This window comes from Eschrichtius robustus, chromosome 8, assembly GCF_028021215.1.
Source record: "Eschrichtius robustus isolate mEscRob2 chromosome 8, mEscRob2.pri, whole genome shotgun sequence".
Lineage (NCBI taxonomy): Eukaryota > Metazoa > Chordata > Mammalia > Artiodactyla > Eschrichtiidae > Eschrichtius > Eschrichtius robustus.
In genome coordinates this window covers 13,428,121-13,454,301 of record NC_090831.1, presented here as the reverse complement: position 1 = coordinate 13,454,301, position 26,181 = coordinate 13,428,121, and the positions used below count along the sequence as shown (strand labels likewise).

At 35.0% G+C, this 26,181-nt stretch overlaps 1 protein-coding gene across 2 annotated transcripts in view; it reads left to right on the top strand.

Moving 5' to 3' along the window:
• Nucleotides 1-26,181, top strand: part of SUGCT (succinyl-CoA:glutarate-CoA transferase) — a 679,336-nt gene that overhangs the window by 73,538 nt on the left and 579,617 nt on the right. For both annotated transcript variants that reach the window (XM_068550340.1, XM_068550339.1), the window contains exon 8: nt 16,657-16,800. In XM_068550340.1, coding sequence (XP_068406441.1) covers nt 16,657-16,800 — 144 coding nt within the window. The remainder of the gene's footprint in view (nt 1-16,656; nt 16,801-26,181) is intronic.

Genomic DNA, 26,181 nt, shown 5'->3' with positions numbered 1-26,181 from the left:
AATTTACCTGCCTAAAGGCAGGAAGTTGGACCAAATGATCCTTTGAGAGTTTTTCAGCTTTAGGAGTCTTTATGTACTGTTTTATTTTGGAAACTAATACAATAGAATTTCTTTCTCTTTTTTAAAAGTTCTTTTGTAGGAAGGATTGGCTAGTCAAGGATGTCGTGTTTAATTCATACTGTCATTTTACGCAGTAAAAAGGAAAATGCAGAGTGTCTTGAATGGCTGTTTGAACCATAGAGACTTTTGATGGAAAGTTTAATGAGAGCTTAAATTCTGAGTTAGTAACTTCTCTAGGAGATTGGACTGCATGACAGATCACAATGTGTATTCTACACTCAAGCATTTTTATCTAAGTAAAATCAGGGGGGTAAAGTGACTATAAAGGAGGAGCTTAAAGGGGTCCCTGAAAGGGCAGTGCACAGCTTTGAAGAAATAAAGGGAAATAAGGTTTAGCTCAGTTAGTCTTAGTTCTGAACCATGTTCTTCTCACCCATGTTGCCCCCGGACTGGCTGTCGAGAACCATAACCCTGTTTAGTTGTAACTGAGGAATAGTGTCCACGTTAACTTTTGAGAAAATAGTTTAACTTCTGTCTCTCATTGCATGTTCAAGGAGGAGGAGACTTCTGCACTTTTGGCATGAAAAGTTCTAAAATATTAGGAGGATTAATATATAAATCTGTGTAAAAACGATGCCTTTAAGTAGAGTCAGATGTACTTTTAGTCATCTCTAAGTCATTCCTTTTATAGATTGAGGATAAGCAAGTGCAAAAATAATAAATACTTGGCCTGAAGTCATAGTCACTGGAAAAGAACTTTGAACTTGTAATAAAGCTTACATTTGTGCTAGTAAATCATAATTCCTGTCCTGAGGGGTAAGGAATGTTGAGAAACTTTTCAGTACAGAACTATGGGATGTAATCTTACAAGACTTTCAGAGCCTGATTGAATTATTTTCAGGTTTAGGCACACTGATTCCGATTTTACTATCTACCAGAAGTCTTTAGAATTGCTTAGACAACTCTAAATGATACATAAATTCCCATGTCTTAGACCTAATGAAACAGAAACCTGGGATGGTGTTACTTGTATATCTGTATATTCTTTTTTTAAAAAAATTAATTTATTTATTTATGGCTGTGTTGGGTCTTCGTTTCTGTGTGAGGGCTTTCTCTAGTTGTGGCGAGCGGGGCCCACTCTTCATCGCGGTGCGCGTGCCTCTCACTGTCGCGGACTCTCTTGTTGCGGAGCACAAGCTGCAGACGTGCAGGCTCAGTAGTTGTGGCTCACGGGCCTAGTTGCTCTGCGGCATGTGGGATCTTCCCAGACCAGGGCTCGAACCCGTGTCCCCTGCATTGGCAGGCAGATTCTCAACCACTGCGCCACCAGGGAAGCCCTGTATCTGTATTCTTGAAAAGCCTTCTGAGTGATTCTGATAATCCACCTGGTTTTGGAATCACTGGTTTAAGTAATAAGAGGTACTGTTAATACTTTGTGAAAAAAGGGCATGTGGTTTCTGTTTCCTTCCTCCATCCATTGCATTCTGGCTTCCATAGCCCCCTCACCAATGAAATTGCTCTTGGGAGGGTTACCAGTGACCTCTTAACTGGAAACTACAGTGGATACTTTTCCTTTCTGTTTGTTTGTTTATTTATTTATTTTTTACAGTAGGAACTTATTGGTTATCTATTTTAAATATAGCAGTGTGTACATGTCAATCTCAAACTCCCAATCTATCCCTCCCCCCACGTCCCCCCCCCCCCACCCCGCCCCGGTAACCATAAGTTCATTCTTTAAGTCTGTGAGTCTGTTTCTGTTTTGTAAATAAGGTCATTTGTATCATTTTCCTTTTAGATTACACATATAAGCGATATCATATATTTGTCTTCCTCTGTCTGACTTACTTCACTTTTCCTTTCTTATCTCACTTTGTGACAGTAGACAGTGTTGGCCACCTACCCCTTCTCGATGCTCTTTTCCTCCTTGTCTCCCGTAATATGTCTTTCCTGGTTTTCCTCTCACGTAGCTGTTCTCTCCTTCTCAGTCTTCTTCATGGCCTCCTTTTCCTCAGCCTGCTTTTAAAGTAATGATTGTGCCCAGAATTCTGTGCTTTGACCTCATCTATTTTTTTTACTCTTTTATACTCTCTAATAAGGCAGCCATTAGCCACATGGGACTGTTAAGCATTTGAAATGCATCAAGTTTGGTGAGATGTGCTGTAAGTGTAAAAAGTACAATGGATTTCAAAGACATGTGAACAAAACCATGTAAAATTTCTCATTAATAATTTTAAAAATTGATTATATTTTGAAATGATAATATTTTAGATATGTTGTGTTAAATGAAATATATTACTAAAATTAATTACACTGGTTTCCTTTTACATTTTTTAGCATGGCTAGTAAAATTTTACAAATTACATATGTAGTTTTTATTTTGCTCATCTTATATTCCTATTGGGTAGCACTGTTCAATATGTTTTTCCTAGGTAATATCTCAAACCTAGCGTGGTTTTAACTACCATACATAATGTTTTGGCTCTCAAATTTATATCTTTCACCCAGTTGTTTTTCCCTTGGGTTTTAGGTTTGCATATTCAACTCTTGATTGGATATACTCCTTAAACTGAACAAACAAAAAACCAGTTCAGCAGACTTATTTTTCTTTTCCTTTATCCTATCTCAATCGAACTATGAACCCAAACCCAGAAACTTAAACTTCTGTCCAAACATTCTCTAAGTCTGGATTCTGTGTTCTAACTCTTGTGACCATTTGTTCTGTCTTCTTATTCCTACTGCTGTTGACTTAGTTTGGCCTCTGATCTTTTTCATGAATAACTGCAGTAATTTTCTACTTGGTTCCCTGCCTCAACTCTCAAACCTTATGATTCTTATGACTCCTCTCTAATCTACAAAATGATGCCAGTGATATATATTTAATTTGTATTCAATAAAACTGACCTTGGAACTTTATTTTTCTGGAAACCTTACAGTTATTTCCCATCATAGTTACGGAAGCAAATAAACAAATAAACCTAACCTCATTAGATATATAATATCAGGCCTTCATGATTTGTCTTTGGTTGCTATCCAGCCTCATTTCTTTCTTTTTTTTTTTTTGAATTTTTGAATTTTATTTTATTTATTTTTTTTATACAGCAGGTTCTTATTAGTTATCCGTTTTATACATATTAGTGTATACATGTCAATCCCAGTCTCCCAATTCATCACACCACCACCATCCCTCCCCGCCACTTTCCCCCCTTAGTGTCCATACACTACATCTCTACATGTAGTGTTCTCTACATCTCTGTAGTGTTCTCTACATCTGTGTCTCTATTTCTGCCCTGCAAACTGGTTCGTCTGTACCATTTTTCTAGGTTCCACATATATGCGTTAATATACGATATTTGTTTTTCTCTTTCTGACTTACTTCACTCTGTATTACAGTCTCTAGATCCATCCATGTCTCTACAAATGACCCAATTTCATTCCTTTTTATGGCTGAGTAATATTCCATTGTATATATGTACCACATCTTCTTTATCCATTCGTCTGTCAGTGGGCATTTAGGTTGCCTTCATGACCTGGCTATTGTAAATAGTGCTGCAATGAACATTGGGGTACATGTGTCTTTTTGAATTATGGTTTTCTCTGGGTATATGCCCAGTAGTGGGATTGCTGGGTTGTATGGTAATTCTATTTTTAGTTTTTTAAGGAACCTCCATACTGTTTTCCATAGTGGCTGTATCAATTTACATTCCCACCAACAGTGCCAAGAGGGTTCCCTTTTCTCCACACCCTCTCCAGTATTTGTTGTTTGTAGATTTTCTGATGATGCCCATTCTAACTGGTGTGAGGTGATACCTCATTGTAGTTTTCATATGCATTTCTCTAATAATTAGTGATGTTGAGCAGCTTTTCATGTGCTTCTTGGCTATCTGTATGTCTTCTTTGGAGAAATGTCTATTTAGGTCTTCTGCCCGTTTTTTGATTGGGTTGTTTGTTTTTTTAATATTGAGCTGCATGAGCTGTTTACATATCTTGGAGATGAATCCTTTGTCCGTTGATTTGTTTGCAAATATTTTCTCCCATTCTGAGGGTTGTCTTTTTGTCTTGTTTGTAGTTTCCTTTGCATTGCAAAAGCTTTTAAGTTTCATTAGGTCCCATTTGTTTATTTTTGTTTTTATTTCCATTACTCTAGGAGGTGGATCAAAAAAGATCTTGCTGTGATTTATGTCAAAGAGTGTTCTTCCTGTGTTTTCCTCTAAGAGTTTTATAGTGTCCAGCCTTACATTTAGGTCTCTAATCCATTTTGAGTTTATTTTTGTGTATGGTGTTAGGGAATGTTCTAATTTCATTCTTTTACATGTAGCTGTCCAGTTTTCCCAGCACCACCTATTGAAGAGACTGTCTTTTCAGCCTCATTTCTTTATCATACCGTCACATTCATTCTTTGCTTCAGTCATCCAAACTAGTTGCAAAGTCTTCTCTAAAATTATAAATCAATTTTTAATATATCTTAAAAGTCATAGACTTCTTTGAGAATTTGATGAAAGCTATCAAACGTCTTCTAGGAAATTAACACACAGAATTTTTGCATATAGTTTCAGAGGGATCTTGGAACACCTAAAACTGGGACAAGAACTGTAGTTTATATCCTTTTGTTTCCCAGGTATTCCTTCTGCATTGTAGGCCAGTTTTCTTCTTGGTCATTTGTAAGCCTTGATCTCTATTCTGCTAATAATTATTGTGTAACAAATCACCTTGAAACTTAGTGACTTAAAACAAGAGCAGTCATTTTATTAACTCTCATAGTTTCCATGGGTCAGGAGTTTGGGAAGGGCTCAGTTGGGTGGTTCTGGCTTGGGGTTTCTCAAGCAATTGCAGTCAAAGCATGAACAGTGGGGGCTGGAGCAGCTTGGGGCTGCCAGGCATCTCCCCATCTAATCTCAGGACTTTTTCACATTATCTCTCTGCATGGGCTAGTGTGAGCTTCCTTACGGTATGTGGCCTTAGAGCAGTCAGACTGTTTATATGGGGGCTCAGGGCTCCACTAACACAAGTGTTCCAGTAAACAAGGCAAAGTCACCAATACGTATGTTCTATGACATAGTTGTGGAGGTCATGCTGTAACCCTTCTGCAAAATTTTATTGGTTACAAGCATGTCACAAACGCACCCAGAATGAAGGAGAAAGGAATTAGACTCCACCTGTTGATGGGGACAGGGAATGTTAAGGTACTAAAAGGGCATGTGGAAGGGGATATTGCAGCCATCTTTGGAAAATACAATCTGTCACAGTCTCTCAACATGCTGCAATGCTATGTAAAGAGCAGGTGGGATTTAGGCGCAATCTTTCCACTTTGTGGAGAAATCTGCTAGTAACAATGGACTTTTTGTAGCTTTAAATGATTTTTTCTTGGCTTTGCCTGTGGCAAAAATTGGTTATGGACTAAGCACTAAGCTTTATGATCTCAGTATAAACATTTTCTCCTATTAGTGTCTGAACCTAATTATCAAAGAGAGAACCAGAATGAAAGGAACAGAGAAGCTATCTCTTGATACATTAGATAGCAATTTTGAGCGAGTAAAAAAGGATATGTTTTCCACCTTTTAAAACTTGTATCTTAATGACTTGATAATCCATTTGGATGAAACAAATGTACTGCCACAGACAGCAGAAAGTTAAATGTTCTCCTATGCGCTGACGGTTTATTATTGTGTTCCAAGACTGGCCTTAATAGGTCACTGGTTCCATCTAATTTTTGTCATAACTAAATAAGACTAAAATAATTTTTTAAACCAGATCATCTGCTGCATTTATTTGGCTTATTCTGGCAACTCCATGCATGTGGCCACCACAACTACATAGAGTGATTCTATCCAGTTTATCTTGGAGGGTTCAGGAAGCACTGTATTGGATAACTTGTAACACTGGTGTAGAAAGATTTTTCATTCAAAAGTAATTGCATTCAAAATCCATAGTGTAGTTCTTTGAGACATCATTTATTGATGAGAAATGAAAATTAAATGAAATAGGTAAAATTATAGGATAGGGAACATCCTCAAGGGTTCATCTGTTTTGTTGCTTCTAGGTATGGCTTACCTAAATCATACCAGAAATAGACAACTCTTATAAAGGTCTGGAGCTATGTCTGGAATATGTAAGACTGAGTTCAGAGGAGGCCTGTTAAATATAGGATTGACTATATGCCGATCTTAGTGGGTGTGAAAGTTGTTTTGTCTCAGAAATTAGAGACATTGATGTTTAGTTTAGATTTGTTTTTGCTTTTCTCTGATCCGCTAGCACTGAAAGCTGTAGCACAGAAACTATAACTAGGAAACTTTTTCTTGAAGAACAGCATGGAAAGAAGCAAAACAACTTTTCAAATAGTTTCTTAGGCCATCCCTTAAAATATCACAATTCCCCAACCCTCCATTCCATTTTCTCTCAGTCTAACCCTATTTAAACTCAAGAGGACAGCCAGGCTAGATGATATTTTGGGCATCTCACTGTGGGAGCTAACTCAGAATAATCTAGATGGTATTTAATCTCTGGACAAGAAAATAGTATGTTTGGCGTATTAAGGGATCTTTGAAAATTTGTAGTTTTGTCTACTTTAAAAATTTTTTAAATTTTTAAATAAATTTGTATATTTATTTATTTATGATGTTGCTGTTGCTGTTGTTGTTTTTGGCCATGCTGCGCAGCATGGGTGATCTTATTTCCCTGACCAGGGATCGAACCTGTGTTCCATGCAGTGGAAGTCTTAACCACTGGACCGCCAGGGAATTCCCAGTTTTGTCTACCTTTTTAATTCAGCAGGCTCCCAGTGAATGGATTCTTCCAGTTATTTTCTGAAAAAGGTTTTGGTTTACATTTTTCAGAGTGGTAAAAGCATGTTTTTCTGCAGATGCACTCGATTGCTTGCCATTCACTTAAATTTTGTAGAACAAACCATCCCACATCAGAACTGATTATTTCTTAATTGTAGTTGTAGAAATGACAAATCAACTCACTCATTTAAAATTTTTGCTTTCTAGTGATTGTCTGTAAAGGAGAGATGATGAATGTTGGAATTAGAATAATACATGGAGGCAAGGTGGTAGTGAAAAGATCAGAAGCTTTGGGGTCAGAATTTCTGAGTTCCAGTTCTAGTTGTACCATTTGCTCTCTGTGACTTTGACAAGTTAATTTATCATCTAAATCTTTCTTTCATAATCTGTAAGATGGAGATACGATTGGTACTTACAGAATTCTTATTGAGAGTTAAATGTAACAGCATATGTTAAAGCACTTTGAAGAGCATGAAGTTGTACATGACATTATGAACATGCAGGAGACCCGAAGCTAGCTTCTTACTGGTTTACTAAATACAAAATAGTTAAGTATCCAGACCTGGTCATGAAACCTTAAGGAAGGTAATTGAATCCAGTAATGTGGTAGAGGCAATGGACTCAGGGTCACTTGGGGTCTCCTTCTGACTTAGCTGCTAAACGCTTGTAACATCTTACGGTATTTAGGTAACCTTGCTGGTCCTCATCTATAACAAGGATTGCTTGCTCCTAAGGGTTGTGCAAAAAGTTAGGTACTGGTTTTAAAGTGCAGTATAGAATTTTGCCTTCTGTAAGTCCGATACCTCTAAGTTGTACCTTTAATGTTTGGAAGGGTAGAAAGTTTTAATTTATTATTAGAAAGAAATTCTTAGTATTAGGTCAGCAAGCATCCACGTGGGATCCAGAGAATGGCACAAGTCAATTTGTTACATTTTCTCTTGAGTTGCCTATCTGGGGTGGCAGGTGCATCAGGAGGATGGACTCTTCTCTCCCTCATCTTCTTAAATCTTTCTTTACTTCCCTCCTTCCGGCATCCTAATTTCTTGTGTTTGTGGCTTCTGACTTGTGCTCTGTCGAGGCTGAGAAGGTGTGTGGCTGGGAGATGGGGTGGTACTTTGAGCCTTTCAGGATGTGATTAAGAAAAATGATCTTCCTCTTCCAGGCTCTAGGTGAACATTCTAAAGACTTTTCTCTTGTTGGTATTGTGCAACACTATTAGCCTAAATGGAGTGCATTACAATGCTAACTCTCTTTTCTCTGTCTTACCAGGGATCTGTTTGCCAGTAAGTAGCAGAGACTGATCTCTTAACAACTGTTTACTTTCCTGCTTCTCTGCCTCCATCGATACGGGGACTTAACTATAGGATCCTTTCAAGTTCTAAAAATATGTGATTTAGGTTGGAGGACTCCATAATGTCACTGAGGCACATAGGTGATAGATTTTGTTATGCCTATTTATAGGTGAAAAAATGAAGGCACCTACTAGTAGAATTTACAGCTTTGAGTTCCGTGTTTTAGCCATTCAACAGAGCTTCCTTCATGTAGGGGAAATGTTACTCTGTGAAAATTTGTATGTGACTGTGCTAAAAGCATATTCTTTAGCATCAGTGAATGGGTCAAGTAGATTTTGTGCTTGGAACAGAAGGTTCAGATACTGTGTAGTTCCAGAGTCTGTGCTCATAAAGTGTGAAGGCAGTCACTGTGGTGACTGTGTTCTTCCTAGTCACTAAAACCCTTGTTTGATCTGAATATACCACTTTTTGTTCTCTGTGCTGCTCTATTTCTACTAAAGATACTTTTCCTAACTAGGGCTGCAAGTCATACTTATGGTGGCTTTCATAATCAAAATATTACCGTCATATTAAGAAGCTTAATTTCCTATTGATTTCCCCCCAATTGATTTAATTTAACCCCTCCATCACCCAATCAATAATCCAAGTCTATGAATTCAAATTTCTAAGTATCTCTTGAATACATCCGTTCCCTCTTTCCTCTGTCCTTGATTGAGGTTCCCATCTTGGCTCTCTCCCCTGAGCCCCTGTCAAATTTTTCTGATGGGTCTTCTAGAGCACTACACCAAGTGTCTTAAAAAAGTCACATTTGTGCAGCCTTTTACATTCATAAAAAGGTTTTTTATACACCTTTTCTTATTTAATCTTCATACCAACTGATGAGGTAGATTTTGTTATTAGCAAGATTTTACAATGGACAAAAAACTAACAAAGGCTAAGAACTTGCCAAAGGTTATGCAGTTAGTAAATAGTAGAAGAATTCATATTTTGGAAAGTAGATCATTAAAAAGTTCATGTGCCCTAGAGTAAAAACAAAATTTTCTGTCGATTACATTTGTATAATGAATGCCTCATTTTGAAATAAAAATATGACATAGAGACATGGACATATTTAACAATAACTTTTTATTTAACAATAATGAAGCCAACTACTTTAAAAAAGTTTTAACATTTTTTGTTGTTTTATGAAGTGATTAGGTTGAGTAATATGACTAAGGAGAAAAATTCTTGGTGACTTTCCAAATTCATGCCTCTTTATTGAACGTGTGTCAGAACTGATTTAAAGTTTCTTATGTACTTTTTAACCAGACAAGGTTTTAAGGAATAACTTAGAAAAACACATCATTTTTCTTTTTCATTTGGCAAACTCTGAAAGTAGTGAGAATAGATATGGAGAAATGAATGAAATGTTAAAACAGTCTTAAATTGTGCTTGGGAAATAATCTTTTTAAATTCTTAATTTTATAATTTAGGAGATTGTGATGTAAAGGAAACAAATGAACACCTTTATAGGTGGTTACCTATTTTTTTCCCCTTCTTCTCTAGATTGCATAATTTTCTAAAGATAAAAACCATTTTGAAATTGTCAAACTTTATTTTTTAAAGAACTAATTCAGGTTCTACTTATCAACTTTAAAATTTTAAAACAATTTTGTACTTACAGAAAAGTTGCAAACATAGTACAGAAAGTTCCTGTACCCTTCATCCAGTTTCCTCTACTGTTAACACTTTACAAAATCATAGTACAATGATCAAAACTAAGAAATTAACACTGGTATGATACTATTAACTAAACTCCACATTTTATTCAGACTTCCCTACTTTTTCCACTAATGTTCAGGTTTTACCTGTAATGAGTTTTTGAATACACGAATGAATAGGGGATGAGAAAATATATGAAAATAACATTGAAACAGTGAGAATGGAGAGATACACAAATGAATATGTAAAGTGAATGATCGGGAAGACTCAATATTTTTATATTATACTTTGTCCTCTAACTATAACTCTTAACTCTTAAGTAGAATCTTCTTTTTCTTGTACTTTTGTTGATGAGAGGCACATTCGTTTTAGTTTTATAGGAAAATCATCATAAATTGCTCTTACAAAAAGGTTACATTAACTTATCAAAAGAACCGAATACACTTAAAGCAGTTTCTAAGTGACCATGAAAATAAAACATTCTACTATTGATTTCTAGAATTAAAATTTAATAAAATAAAAATTTTACTTCATTTCCAAAAGTCTACTTATAAGTTTAAATCCACTTCTTCCAACAAATTATGATGAGATTCTAGGGCATATTGCTTAACAAGGTCAGTTAGTTACCCATTTTTCCTCAAATATATTTTTACTAAAGATTGTGAGTGATGAATTCCTATACCCATTGACATAAAAAGTACCACCCCATTTATCCCAGATTTGAGGAGAAGAGGCACATTGGTTAGTACTGTCACGGCATTAGGGCTCCTATGGAGCTCCAGATGTGGAAGGGGAGTTTGATTCCATGAGTACACACAGCCCCTTCTCTGATTCTGCCTGATTGCACCTGGGAATACCTAGTCACTTCACAGCCACAATGTGGTTCTCTGTGGGATTTTCTGCTTACTAAATGGTAATTTATTTTCACTTTCTTATTCCTCTGGCATGCTGACAATTCTTAGATGACAGGAATATGATTATGAGGGATTTCCAAAGTATGAGCATAGTCATCTCTTGACTTACAATAGAATACAAATGGTACATCTTCTTTAATTATCGCTACCAAGCAGCCTTGAATGAAATGTAACTTCTAGAGTTCCCACTAAATACATGTTCTTAAGCAGGCCTTTAAAAAGATTTTTAAAATATATTTTTATTTATTTCTATTTTTCTGCTTTAATTACCAGCATTATAATGGTATATAAAAAATAAAACAGCTTTATGGAGATATAATTCATATACCATATAATTCACCCATTTAAAGTGTACAATTCAGTGCTTTTTAGTATATTCACAGAGGTGTGCAATCAACTTTAGAACATTTTCATCATCCCCAGAAGAAACCCCAGGCCCATTAGCAGTACTCCCTATTCCTACTTGCCCCTATCCCCCAGTTCTACTTTTTCTCTCTGTGGTTTTGCCTATTATGGATGTTTCATAAAAATGATATCATATAATACGTGACATTTTGTGACTGGTTTCTTTCTCTTAGCATACGGTTTTCAGAATTCTTCCATGTTGTAGTATGTATTAGTACTTTGTTTTTATTGCCTGAAATATCCCGTCATCTGGCTGTACCACACTTTATTTATCCATTTACCAGTTTGATGGACATTTGGGTTTCTTCCACTCTTAGGATATTGTGAATAATGCTGCTATGGAAATTTGTGCATATGTTTCTTGGGAGAACATATGTTTTCATACTCTTGGGTATTTACCTAGAAGTGAAGTTTCTGGGTCATATGGTAACTCTATATCTAAGTTTTTGAGGAACTGCCAGTCTTTTTCCAGTGACTACACCATTTTACAATCCTACTAGTGGCATATGAGTTTCGATTTTTTTCACATCCCTGCTAACACTTATTATTACTTCTCTTTTTCATGATAGCCATTCTAGTGGGTGTGATGTGGTATCTCGTTGTGGTTTTGATTTGCATTTCCCTGGTGACTAATCATGTTGAGCATCTTTCAATGTGCTTATTAGCCATTGGTATATCTTCTTTGGAGAAATGTGTATTTAAACCCTCTGCTTATTTTTTAATTGGGTTGTTTTTATTGTTTTGAGTTATAAGCACATTGTGGTTTTCATTTGCATTTCCCTGATGGCTAATGATGCTGAACATCTTTTCATATGCTTAATGACCATTTGTAGATCTTCTTTGGAGAAATGTCTGTTCAATTCTTTGCCCATTTAAAAAATGGTTATTTGTCTTCTTATTGAGTTGTAAGTATTCTTTATAAATTCTGTTTATAAGTTCCTTATCAGATATGTGATTTGCAAAAACTTTCTCCCATTTTTTATCTATTCATTTCCTTGATCATTTACTTTGAAACACATGTGATCTTTATTTTCATGATGTACCATTTATCTTTTTCTTTTGTTGCTATTAGGTGTCATATCTAAGAAATCAATGCCAAATTGAAGATCATGAGGATTTACTCCTATATTTTCTTTTGTTTTATAGTTTTAGCTCTTATGTTTAGGTCTATGGTCCATTTAGAGTTAATTTTGTATATAGTGTGAGGAGGGAGTCCAGCTTCATTCTTTTGCATTCTTTTCACCAATTTCTGAGGACTATTCCTTCCCCATTGAATTATCTTGGTATGCTTGTCAAAACTGAATTGAAGGTGAGAATTTCCATAGTCTGTATATCTGCCTTGTGCCATCCATGCTGCCTTGTTTACAGTAGCTTTGTAGTAAGTTTTAAATTTGGGAAGTATGTGTCCTCCACCTTTGTTCTTCTTTTTCTAGATTGTTTTGGCTATTCTTTGTCCCTGGAATTTCCATATGAATTTTAGGATCAGATTTTATTTCTGCAAAAAAAGGCACCTAGGATTTCAACAGGTGAAACTGTACAGAATCTGTAGATCAACTTGGGAGTATTGCAGTATTAACAATTTTAAGTCTTTTGAGTCATGACAATGGGATATCTTTCCATTTATTTAGATCTTCTTTAATTTCTTTCAACAATATTTTGTAGTTTTCAGAGTTTAAGTTTATACTTCTTTTGTTAAATTTATTCCTAAGTACTTTATTCTTCTTGATGCTATTGTAAATGAAATTGCTTCTTAATTTCATTTTTGGTTTATTTATTGTTATTGTGTAGAAATAAGATTGATTTTTGTATAATGCCTTGTATCTTGCAAACTTGCTAAACTCACTTATTAGTTCTAACAGTTTTTTTGGTGGATTTCTTAGGATTTTCTATATACAAAATTATGTCACCTGCAAATAAAGATAGTCTTATTTATTTCTTTCCAGCCTTTTATTTATTTTTCTTTCCTAATTACACTGGTTAAAACCTCCAGTATAATGTTTAATTGGAGTGATGAGAGCAGACATCCTTGTCTTGTTCCTAATGGGGCCAAACATTCAGTCTTTCACCTTTAACTATGAAGTTAGCTGTTTTTTTGTTTTTTTGTTTTTTCACATTTGCCCTTTATGAGATTGAAGAATTTCACTTCTATTCCTAGTGTGTTGGTGTTGAGTATTTTATCATGAAGTGTTTTGAGTTTTATCATATGCTTATGTTGATTGATATTAAAGTGTTAAACTAACCTTCCATTCCTGAGAAAAATCCTGATTTGTCATGGTGTATAATCATTTTTATATGTTGCTGGATTCAATTTGTTAGTATTTTGTTGGGATTTTTTGGTGTGTGTTTTCATTCATCAGAGATGTTGGTCTATAGCTTTATTTTCTTTTGATGTTTTTGTGTGGCTTGACCTCAGTTTTTACTGGCCTTATAGAATGAGTTGAGAAGTGTTTCTTCTCTTCCAGGTTTCAGAAGTATTTGTAAAGAGGTGGAATTCACTAGCAAAGCTAAAAAAAGCTTTTTGTTGTTGTTGGAAGTTCAATTACTAATTCATTTTCTCTCGTTGTTATATGTCTGTTCAGTTTTTCTATTTATTCTTTAGTCAGTTTCAGTAGTTTATGTCTTTTTAGGAATTTGTCCATTTCATCTAGATTATCAAAGTTGTTGGTATACAATTTTTCATTGTATTCCCATGTAATACTTTTTATTTCTGCAAGGTTGTTAGTGATGTTCCTTCTTTCATTCCTGATGTTAGTAATTTGAATGCTTCTCTTTTCTTTTTCCTGGACAGTTCAGTTAAAAGTTGGTCAGTTTTACTGATCTTTTCAAAGAGCCAACTTTTTGTTTTGTTGATTTTCTCTATTGGAATTCTATTCTGCATTTCATTATTTTTTGCTCCAATATGTATTTCCTTCCTTTTGCTTGCTTTGGGTTTAGTTTACTCTTCTTGTTTTCAGTGTCTTAAGGTGGAAGGCTAGGTAATTGATTTGAGATCTTTGTTCTTTTTTAATATAAGTATTTACAGTTCTAAATTTCTCTCAAATACTGCTTTAGCTGCATCCATAAATATTGGTATGTTGTGCCCCTATTTTCATTCATCTTGAGATATTTTCTAATTTCTTATATAATTTCCTCTGTTACTCATTGGTGTTTTGGGAGTACGTTGTTTACTGTCCACATATTTTTGAGTTTCTCAGATATGCCCGTTATTGATTCTAATTTCATTTCATTGTGATCTGAGAACATGTTTTGTATGAACTCACTCATTTAAAATTTATCTTAGCTTGTTTTCTGGCCTAGGATATGGTCTGTCTTAGAGAATGTTCCATATGCACTTGAGAATGTGCATTTTATATCTATTAGGTATACTTAGTTTATGGTGTTGTTTAAATTTTTTATTTCTTTTTTGATCCTCTATCTAGTTGTGCTGCTCACTATTCATATTTCAGTATTGACATCCCTACTGTTATTCATGAAGGGTTTATTTCTCCCTCCACATCTGTCACTTTTGCTTTTTGTATTTTGGTGGTTCAATTTTGGGGTGCATGTATGCTTTTAATTGTTATATCTTCCTGATGCATTGACCCTTTTCCATTATAAAATCTCTCTCTTTTTCTCTAGAGCTTTTTTTGTTTTAAGTTTATTTGTCTGATATTAGTATAGCCACTCCAGCATTCTTATGGCTGCTGTTTGCATGCTATATCCTTTCTCATGCTTTTATTTTCAGCCTATTTATATCTTTGAATCTAAAGTGTGTTAGCAAGCCTCTTTAAATTAGTATTTCGCTAAACTTATTTGGCACAAATGGTCATTTTTAACAGTGACAATGTTGTCTCATATATGGATGACAATATTTATTTAATGTTCATACATATCATGCTATTATTCTGGATAATGTATTGATATTTTTAGAATATTGGGTATAGTCTCCGCTTTTCAGGAGATTTAAAATGTAATATAAAGGATTTATTATATGATTTGTTCCTACTGGTCTGAGAAGTATAGAAAACTTCTCAAGAAATGTGATTATATTAATATTATAATAAGAAAGCAGATGATGTCTATAAACTTAAATTTGAACTTACCTCTCACTTTTAATACATTAAATAATCTTAAATCCAAATGACAGTATTAATTTTAAATTTATGGATTCACGCCACTACAAGTTTTGCCAATAATAATAGTTAGAAGGCCCTCAGGAGTTTCCAATATTTATGGCAATATCTTCCTTGAAATTGTATTGAAAAGCAGGGACAAAAAGTTTAGTTGCTCTACAGTCTCACTTACTTGCTTTAAACAAATTTAGCTGTCTTGTACGATGATTAACGTAGTTTATGTATGGGCTTCAGAAAAGGAAAAATTAGCTTCTGAAAATGACTGAACAACAGCTGGAATTAATGAATAAGGAAGTGAATGAATGAATATATAAACTAGGTGAAATATAGGTTTTTTAGGCATTATGTGCAATGAAAGACTTGGCAGAATTCAAGGTAGTGAAAAATAGGAACTATCTGATACAACAATGATTAATAATAACGTTGATGAAAAATTTGATAGCTAATTTTTATAGGGCACTTATTGTTTGCCTGGTACTGTTCTAATATCTTTACATATGGGTCAAGGATTGGATTGTCAATAAGACCGACATGAATCGGTATCAAGCTTTACTTGTAATTTTAAGGATTCAAGCAATCAAAAGGCACAGGAGAAGCAGAAGGAGCTCCTGGACATTGAGAGAGGCCCCGCATGCCTTTCTTCTCACAATAACAAAATTCTCAACCCCAGAGCAGTAGATAAGATCTCAAATGGAGTACATGGGTTACCTCATATTACATGAAACTGATGGGCTATTGGAACATTTCCATTTTATACCCAGATAGTTGCATAGCTCATGCCTTATGCCCCATAAATCTATAGATGCTAGGTTTCTTTACCATAGTAATTCTAAAGCAGGAGTATCCTGCTAAAAGCCTTTTATAGATAAATACTGTCTGTTTGGTTTTTTTTATAAAGCAAATACCATTAGTGTATTTGCCAGTTATTAGCATGCTTATAAGGAGATTAGACCAGGTCTTCTTCCCTCTTCTTTCCTGGGAGAACCTCCTAACCCAACAAGAAAAAAAATACTTCTTTAACTCTTTCCTCTCCAACAGGTTAACTCATTTAAATTCAAATTCAATTATTTACTTTTTTTGGTATAAATAATGTAAAATATATTAAGAAGGAACTTCAGACGTGTTTTTAAAAATCTTTTATTTCATTTGGTTTGGTTTAGTTTGGTTGGTAGGAGGTGGGTTCAGAAAAATAATAAACATACAACAAATGTAAATATATCCTTACCACCAACAGATATCCACAACAGCAATTTGTTGTATTTCTTATGTGTGTATGTGTGTGTGCACATGATATACAATTCTTTCTTTTATTTGACCTTAGGATATTTGTGAACTCATATGATGGTTTTAATTTTCAGTTTCTCTGTTTTTCTCAACCTAACCCTCAAATCAGGATGGAGATCCAGTTCGTCCAGGAGTGGCCATGACTGATCTTGCCACTGGCCTTTATGCATATGGAGCCATTATGGCTGGATTGATACAAAGATATAAAACCGGAAAAGGACTGTTCATTGATTGTAACCTACTGTCATCCCAGGTACCAATCCAAATAACATTTTAGATAGTGGCATAAAAACATGTATCTGTGTTACAGTTTTTCATATCAAATCCTGCGGTCACATGTGCAAAAACAAAAAACAAAACAACAGAATTTCCCCCACCCCCCCAAAAAAAACAAAACAACAACAGCAAAAGCTGTTCTGTTTTGGTGTCCCTGATATTGTCATATTAAAATAAATGGACCACGAAGATTTTGTTATAACGTAGACATTGCTGTTGAACCAGAATTTTAAAGACTGTTTTTATTAGAATAGGTCTATTACTGTTTTTGAGACAGGAGTACAGTTGTTTCTATTTCATTGTCATGTGAGCTCTGTAACTTCTTTTTACCAGAGTTTATTCATCTTTTTTGTGCTATGGACCCTTTGGGTGATCTGGTGAAGTCTGTGGACCTTTCCTCAGAATTATGTTTTTAAATGCATAGAATGAGATACTTAGGATTACAGAGAGATTACATTATTTCAATGTAAAAACCAATTTTGTGTTATAATAGTACATATGATGTTTTATTAATACATTAAAACAGGATATCTGTTAGTGGATTCAATAACTGTTGCAATTTTGAGGTAGTGTTGAGCATAAATGATGTTTTGAGATATCTGCAACTATAATGTAAGAAAATATGTAGAATATTTACTGGTGATCAGGTCATACTTAGGTACTGCTAATACTCCTGTGGTTTGTTGTCTACATTCATAATTGAAAAAAATGCTAAATTTTAGTTAGAGGTTGATGAAAATAAAGATATAATTTTTTTTTCCATTCAAGTTAATTACTTCCCAAAGTTCTTTCCATAAGCTCCAGATTAAGAACCCTTGGTTTAGATAGCTGTCAGTTATGTTATGCTAAATACTAAGCTGGTGGAATAAAAGGGTTAACTCACTCCCAGATTGACACTTTGCCTCCTTTTCACTGGATCAGACCTAGATGCTGTACCATATGTGGAAGTTGATTTTGAATAGGTAATTTTTCAAGGAGGGGAAAAAAAGAAAATATCTAACTTGTGCAAGGAGACATTTTACTGTGGGAAATATTACTTCATAGACAAAGACCTCAGTTGGGAATTTCAGATTTAAATGGCATACATGGGAAAACAGTAATCTTGGAACTCTGCTTTGGAGATTTTTTTTTTTTTAGACAAAATTAAGGTAGTGCATAGAAGTAAAACAACATTAATATGATTGAAGGTGAAATACTATTTATGAGTTTTCAACACTAGCTTTGAGTCACAGTCAGAGTTTTAATGGTTATAATAAAAGGGTGAAAGAACTCTCTCCAAATGAATGATCTCTCTTCTTAACAGAGAAGCAGATGTCAGGTCTGGGAAGAAGCTGAAAGTTTTTTCCTTCCTCCGCTAATTTTATAGCTGTAAGGAACCCGAGGTAGGTTAAGTGATTGGGTAAAATTGCACATCCAGTAAATACGGAAGCCGTGAAGATTTCCTAGGTGTGTGACCTATGCAGTCACAGAAGGCACTAGGCTTAATTTAAATGCTCTGCTGTCACTGCCTTGAAATTCTTAATATTTTTTGAATGAGAGGCCCTACATTTTTCATTTTGCACTAGTACTTACAAATTATGTAGCTGGTCCTGTGTTTGGGGCTCTGCTTAGGTCTTCAGATCTCTACCTAGACTGCTTTTCTTATAATTTGTCAATGACGAATTAATTAGCTTTGGAAAAAATTCTCTTGTAGAGTATTATAGAGTTGAATTCTCTTCTAGCCCCTAACACAGTGATTCATAATCTGGAGGTGTGTGGTTCCATGGGGGTGGACATGGAGGTGGGTGGAATCACTGGTAGGGCTGTTTCAAAGTGAGGGTACAGTAAATGCAAACTCGTGCACACTTTGGGTGTGTGTCTATATTTGTTGTTCATGTTGCTCCGTGAGGCTGTAAATTCCATGTGTGCAGGAATAATGTTTGTTCTTGCTTATAGCGGTATCCTCAAAGCCCAGCCCAATATTTGTCAAATAGCAGGTCTAACAATCTTTGGAGATCAATCAGAGAATCACTGTTACCAATGGGTATGCCTGATAACCCTTAAACTTGCTTAGGGAAAAATAGAAAAAAGTAGAAAATCATCGACTTAGGATAAGTCCTTGATAAACAACTAATGATGAAATGATTTGCTTTTGCCAAACATGGTAGCAGTGATTTAACCTATTGTGCTGTAGCTAACCCGGTCAAAGGTAGCTAAAATTATTAGTGTATTTAAGGCTCATTAGCTACCTTTTTATAATTGACATACAACATTATATTAGTTTCAGGTGTAAACATAATGATCTGGTATTTGTGTGTATTGAGAAATGGTCACCTCACTAAGTCTAGTTAACATCCATCACCATATATAGTTACAAAAATTTTTTTTCTTGTGATAACTTTTAAGATCTACTCTTTTAGCAACTATCAAATATGTGAATAGTGTTACTAACTGTAGTCACCATGCTGTACATTACATCCCCATGACATTTATTTTATTATTGCAAGTTTATACCTTTTGACGCCCTTCACCCATTTTGGCCATTCCCTATCCCTCACCTCTGGCAACCACCAGTCTGTACTCTGTAGCTATGAATTTGGTATAGTTTTTAAATAAAAATTTCAAAAAATTTTAGATTTTATATATAAGTGAGATCACATGGTACTTGTCTTTCTCTGTCTGACTTATTTCACTTAGCATAATGCCCTCAAGATCCATCTATGTTGTCGCAGATGGCAAGATTTCCTTCTTTTTTATGAATGAATAATATTCCAGTGTATGTACATACCACATTTTCTTTATCTCTCCATCCATTGATGGACAGTTACGTTGTTTCTATATCTTGGCCATTGTCATTAACTACCTTTTAACAATAAAAATCTGTTATGCCTTATTTTAGAGCTTTGCGCTTACACATCTACTATTTTATTTTGCTCTCATAATTATCATTGGAGGTACGTAGGTAGATCAGGTATTTCTATTCTCATTTTACTTATAAGAAAACTGAGGCTAAGAGAGGTTGACCTACTTGAGCAGCAGAGTCACAGCAAGACCTCTGGTTTCTGACATCCTGAATTATTCTCTTTCCCCTGCTTAATGAAGGAAAAGCTTTGACATTGAGGGACTGGCAAGCTCCAGCTTTCTTGTGGTGAAGCTAAAGGGGAGAAGGCAAATTGAGTAAGAGGCAGGGGAAGCAAAAGAGCACTCAGTAATAAGGAAACACATAGGAAGACTGCCCCCACCTCCCAAAAGCATGCCAAGAGCTACAGTAAGAGAGTGCAACAAAGTGGGCTCTTCTGGGTCATTATCTAATCATGTTTAGATCCACTGAGTGAAAGCCATCATGGACTTTAACCTGATGGACAAGTGTTTTTGTTGAAATATGAGAATTTTGAGAAAAAATAGCGTTTGGAGTCATGGGATGACTGGATTTTTTGTTTCAGCTCTAGTCCACTGAGCATGAACTGTATCCCAGGCTCTGTGCTAGGTAGCTTGGGGTGGGAGGTGACACAGCTGTTCCGAGTTTACTAGTAGAGGCAGCCAAGTTGTATGGGAAAGTTGGAGGTGATATATAGTTCCCTGTGGTTCCCTAACGGGGTTGCAGAATGTGGTTGGGCCCCATATATCACGCTTAGGAATCTGGATTTTAACTTTTTAAGGCTTCTGTTTATAATTTCTGTTAGGTGATGGTCTTTCAACCAAAGACTATGTCTCCTTGGATACTTGCTACAGTTGCCACATTCAGAATGACCTCTGAGCTGTGAACAGTGTTAGAGAGTTTCAAAGGGCAGTGGTACAGGTAATAATTTATGCTGAAGCCTTCCTGAAGTGCAACACAATGGGTGATAAGAGCCTTTCCATTCTCTGAACCCACTACAGCCTAAGCTCTGTTCTTCTTTGATTCTTTGCCTCTGCCCTGTTCTTTGGCTCTGGACTCTCTCTTTTCTTCTCATGCGTGCTTCTCTAGCCTTGGGCATCTCTTTTCTCTGTCTTTTTTTTTTTGCTTGTCTTTCTTTCCTTTCCTGTTTTCATTCCTATTCTGTGCTTTCTGCCTTTCTCCTGGTCTCTCCCCTTTTCTCCATTCTTCATTGTGAAGAGCTAAAGTTTTAACAATTCTTGTTCCAGATCTTACATCCTTCCACTGTACCACCCAGGAAAGTTTCTGAATTTTTCAGTAGTTCCCATGGAAGAAAAAGGAAGTGCCCTTTCCTAGAAGTCCCAGAACACAAGACTGTGACTGTTGAGTGACTGGGTTAAGTGAACTATTCCTGAACCAATTAATGAGACCTGAAAGATAAAGTATATTGATCGGCTTAAGCCATTCCTGATACAAGGGACAGGGTTAACTCCACCCAAACCACATGGCTTTGACTGGGGAGAGGTGATTTCCTTGAAGAATGGTGGAGTTATTTTTTGGCCAGAGGAAGGGGAAAAGGATGATGGGGAGCCAATCAACAAATGTTCACTATACTAACATACTGGGTTGTTTTGAAGTTCTAGTGCAACAAAGGATATGGCAAATTCTTTGTCTATTAGAAAGTATTCTACTGATGAGTAGCATTAATTTTATTAGGTTATTGAAAAAATATTTCACAATGTTAGAAATATGCTGAGATTAAAAAGATGGTTATTGACATGATTTTATCATAATTATTATAACTTTTCATATTAGAGAAATCTTGACTAACTTCATTTAGTTTGTCAACTTAAGATAACATTTGTAGATTTTAGATCTAAAAACCAAACCACAAAATGATTAAAATCTGCTTTATGTAAATGGGAAGTGCTATTTCTAGATACTTTTCAAAGTAACGTAATAGGAAACTTCACCTTTTAAAAAATGTATTCATTTTCTTTTTTTTATATAAATGTTCACTTGCATTAAGCAGATAACATTTGAACTTAATTTCAGCTGCCTGGAAAATGACTGCCGTTTCATGCAGTGGTAAAAAACATAGTTTTTACTCATTTTGATTGCATTGCATAGGATGACCAATGAATGATTATAACATTCAGTATCAGTTGCTAAAAATGAAATTTTGTACCCCCTCTCTTAGAAGTGATGTAATGTACAATAGACAAATTGCACTTGATTTGAATAGTAGCTAATAATTAACTCAGAAGTGATTGCCTCAACCACAACAAAACCATTTCACCGTAGAGACATGACAGTTGTCAGGATGTGGTTTGTAGTGGGCACCAAGTTTTTTGTAGTTTCAAGGCTATAAACTTTTAACCCTTGTCATAAAATTCTTTGATTTTTTTTTCTTAGTCTTAATATGATTTAAAGTTGTCAACTGAAGATTGTCTGATGTCAGCATCTAAACAATATTCTTTACATGATATTGGTAAATAACAAGGAAGTGGGTTTGGATGTGGTTCCAGTTTTTCTGTTGCTCGTGTTCTTCTGTTGTGGCTTACAGAAATATCTTTTGAAAGTTTTAATATCCTTCCTGTACTTAATTGCAACCAGGCTCCCCTAATTACTACTACAATGAGTTAGGTTTTTTTAGCACCAAACTTCTATAATTATTTTCACATATAGAATGTTTCGGCATTTTTTATTTCACCTTTTTTTCCTTGTTTGTAGATTGTTCATATTTAGGCTAGATGAGATTTTAACTCATTATTATAGCACAGTTTTATGGATAAACTTTTGAATTCAAACAAGTATAATAATCTGATACTTTTGTGTCTTTAGATACACCTGTGTTTTTGCTTTTCCTATTTAATCTATACCTTTAACAATTTATTGAGGTATATTTTACATATCATAAAATTCATCCTATTTCAGGGGTGACCGTTTAACAGTCTTTAGTGAATTTAGTGAATTTTGCAACCATCACCATAAATCAGATTTTGAAATGAATACTTTATAGTCACCTCTGGTCTGGGTCTTACCCATGAGGCTAGAATGCACCAGTTTTGACTGGGGAGGGATGTAAGGCTGGGCTGACTCAGAAGAATTTAAGGGCTATTAAGATTTCTGTGAGCCCTAGAAAATTTTGCCTTTATGGGTCCTTTCCTCCATAAAAATGTTAAGAATTATATTTATAACTGCATTTGTATAAAGATGAATATAACTAATTATTGTGTGTTTACTGGTATTACATATTCATTTTTTTCTTCTGATTTTAAAATAAATTAAAATTAAAACATTTTTGTGTACCCCTAAAGTATTGTGGGCCTTAGGCACTCTACCTAATTAATAAGTCAGCTCCGGAAGAATTACCTTGAGAACAGTCTCAAATGTCCCAATCTGTGAGGAAAGACAATCCTGTATACAGGAAGGAAGTGGAGGCTGAAAGTTGAGATTATCCTGAAGGGTAAATAGAGGGTGGAAAGATGGAGAAGCAGCAGTCTGTGACCAAAGAAGTTGAGAGACTGGAGTAGGGAGAGGAAAAAAAAAAAAAAAGGATAATATCAGAAAGTTGAAGAAATCTGGCAACTACAAATTTGCATTTGAATTTCCCTGAGGAGCCTAATGCATTCCTGTCTTGAAGGCTCATGCCAGCCTGACAGTCTTTAGTTACTTGTGTCCAATTTTTAATCCTCTTCTAACTTCAGTTCTTTAATTCTCTAAGGCCTCCCACTGCTCTATCAATTTAATTTCAGGGGATATATGAATATTAACATTTAACTAATATTAAGATGAGTAAGTAGGTAGATAAAGACACACACAAAAAAAGAAAAATCAGATGACTTCCAAAGAAAACTGCAAAGATTTTAGATAATCTATTATTTTCTGTTATTATTTTATACTATTGGTTGGATTGAGTACAAGTTGACTGCATTACAAAACGCGGTTCACTATTTTTTTTTAAAGAAGATTCAGCAAAATATAAGTGTATTGAGAGGATGCTCTGGTTTTATATAACTGAAATCTTTAGTTATATTCGTGGACATGTGATATTTTTATATAACATGAGCCATAATGAGGGAAACCAGGGCTTTTAACTTGTAATAATTGATAATTACTAGTGGGAGAATATCTCAAAGGAGAACAGAATAAAACCAGAAGACAAATTTCATTGTGATCTGATTTAATTATCATTAGATACTTTAAAACAATTTGGTGCTTTCAAAATGTTCTGAAAAATAGAAACATAATTAAGATAAAGATATAAAAGAAATAGGAGGAGAAAGAGCCATTGGTGTTGACGGGTATTCCCCCAATTTAGATTTTTGTCTTTGAAGGATCTTGTAGAATAGTGAACTCAATTGACTGTTCCTAAAGGTGGGTTTAACAGTCTTAGAATCACCTCTGTTCTCTATTACTAGAGTAGAACAATTTGTTTTTGTTGCTAAGTTAATCACTTCCACCTTCATCTTGGTACTTTCTAGGGTCAGAAGATTTTATGTAGAATAAAATGTAGTAATTACATCCTTCTATATTTGCTAATTAATGGTGACTCTTTACCTGTCCTAAGTTATGGACCAACTGATTCCCAGTGGAATCTATTTGGCCCCAACTATTATGTCATCATTGCAGCTAAAGGATAAGTAAACCACTGGCAGCAAGCATAGTGACTGAGATTTAATTTCCAGGGAAATCACTTTGGTTCTTCACAGAATGTGTATGAGGCATAATGCCGAATAATTTTTTAATTTTTTCGTAGCCTAGAGTCATTATATACCACCAAGGTAAAATAAGATCTTGATTAGCTGAAGTGCTTAGAAATTTTGATATTCTGGTTGATTTCATTTTCTAGTTAATTGAGGGCTAAAAGGAAACTGCTTTGGTTTCATCCATTTTTATAGAAAATCTTCTAAAATGCGTAGTTTACTTTTCCATTATGGTAAATGCCATATACTAAATATATTTTCACTTTAAAGTTATGATTTTGGTCTCTATGTTTTAAACCTATTGATACTCACTTTAGGGACTAAGAAATTAAGTTGAATCTGCACTCACGGAATTCATCCATCATCCATCCATTATCCATCTTTCCATCCATCCACACTTGTTTCTTATGCCAGATTATACAATAAATGATAAACAAGGCAGCAAGTTTCCTGCCCCATGGAATTTACATTGTAGTTGTATATACAGACAATAAACAAGTAATAGTGATAAATTTGCATAAGGATATGCAACAGTTTCATAAAGATAGCAGGGACACTTCTGTTAACCAGGGCAAGATGTTCCAGATGGAGAGAACAGTTAATGCAAAAGCCTGAAGCAGGACAAAACTTGGCATGCTCTAGGCACTGACAAAAAGCCCAATGAAAGACATTCCTTAGAAGCTGACATTAGCAGTAAATCTGGCCATTTATTAATACTCATCTGAAGAACAAACATGAGATGTGACATTTAATTTAAATAATAATCCAATATTCTATGACTAGTAGGCCTGTTAGAAGTTAGAAGTCAGTTAGAGGACTGTTCTTTTTTGTGGGGAGCGAATTTATTGGCAGGGTACTAGATCAAGCCTGTAGAGCAAAAGTTGAGTTCTGGTTCTGTTTTTGTAGAATGATAGTAGAAGCAACACAGAATGGCAAACAGTGTTAGTCTTTTCTGCCTCTTGGGCTGACTGGAGACTGGTATTGAGAAGGTTGAGACAGTTTCTGGAAAAGGAGTGCTGTGATTATTAACAATAATAATATAAAGGTGCAACATTGGGAGAGTGCTATGAACTTGCTGACCTTGGAGTAGATGCTGTATTGTATAGGCTGTTTATATTCTCCAAAGTTGAATCATTGAGAGTGACTTTAAAAACATAATAAAACTTAGGTAACATTTACTTTATACTAAACACAGTTCTAAGCACATTGCATATATTAACTGATTTATTTCCCCAACAGTTTTATTATTCCCATTTTACTGAGGAGGAAGCAGAGGCGTAGAATAACACTGTAACTTGCCCTATGTCACACAGCCAGTAAATAGCAGAGTTGGGACCTGAACTCAGTCTGGATCCAGAGACTGTATTATACTTATCCTTAAGGGTATAAGGTGCTGCCAGTATACATTCATTCATTTATTTATTCACTTAAATGTTTATTGAGTGCCCAGTGCCAAGCATGCTGTTATTCCTGGCAGTGTTATGGTGAATAAGGATGACTGGGGAATATGTTTTAGCTTTTAAGAAGAGTATACAAAAACAACAAATCTTGTCTTGTCTTTTGGGAGAATGATTTTGATAAGTAATGTGGTCAGCACTGAGCAATAGAGCTTAACATAATGACTGTATAGTGCTCTGTATCTTGCAACCTTGCTGGGCTTGTGTTTTTAGTTCTAAGAATATTTTAGTGTTTACTATAGGATTTTCTATATACAAGGTCATGTCATCTGTGAATAGAGATAGTTTTTCTTCTTTCTTTCCAGCATGAACACCTTTCATTTCTTTTTCTTGCCTCATTGCCCTGGATAGAAAGA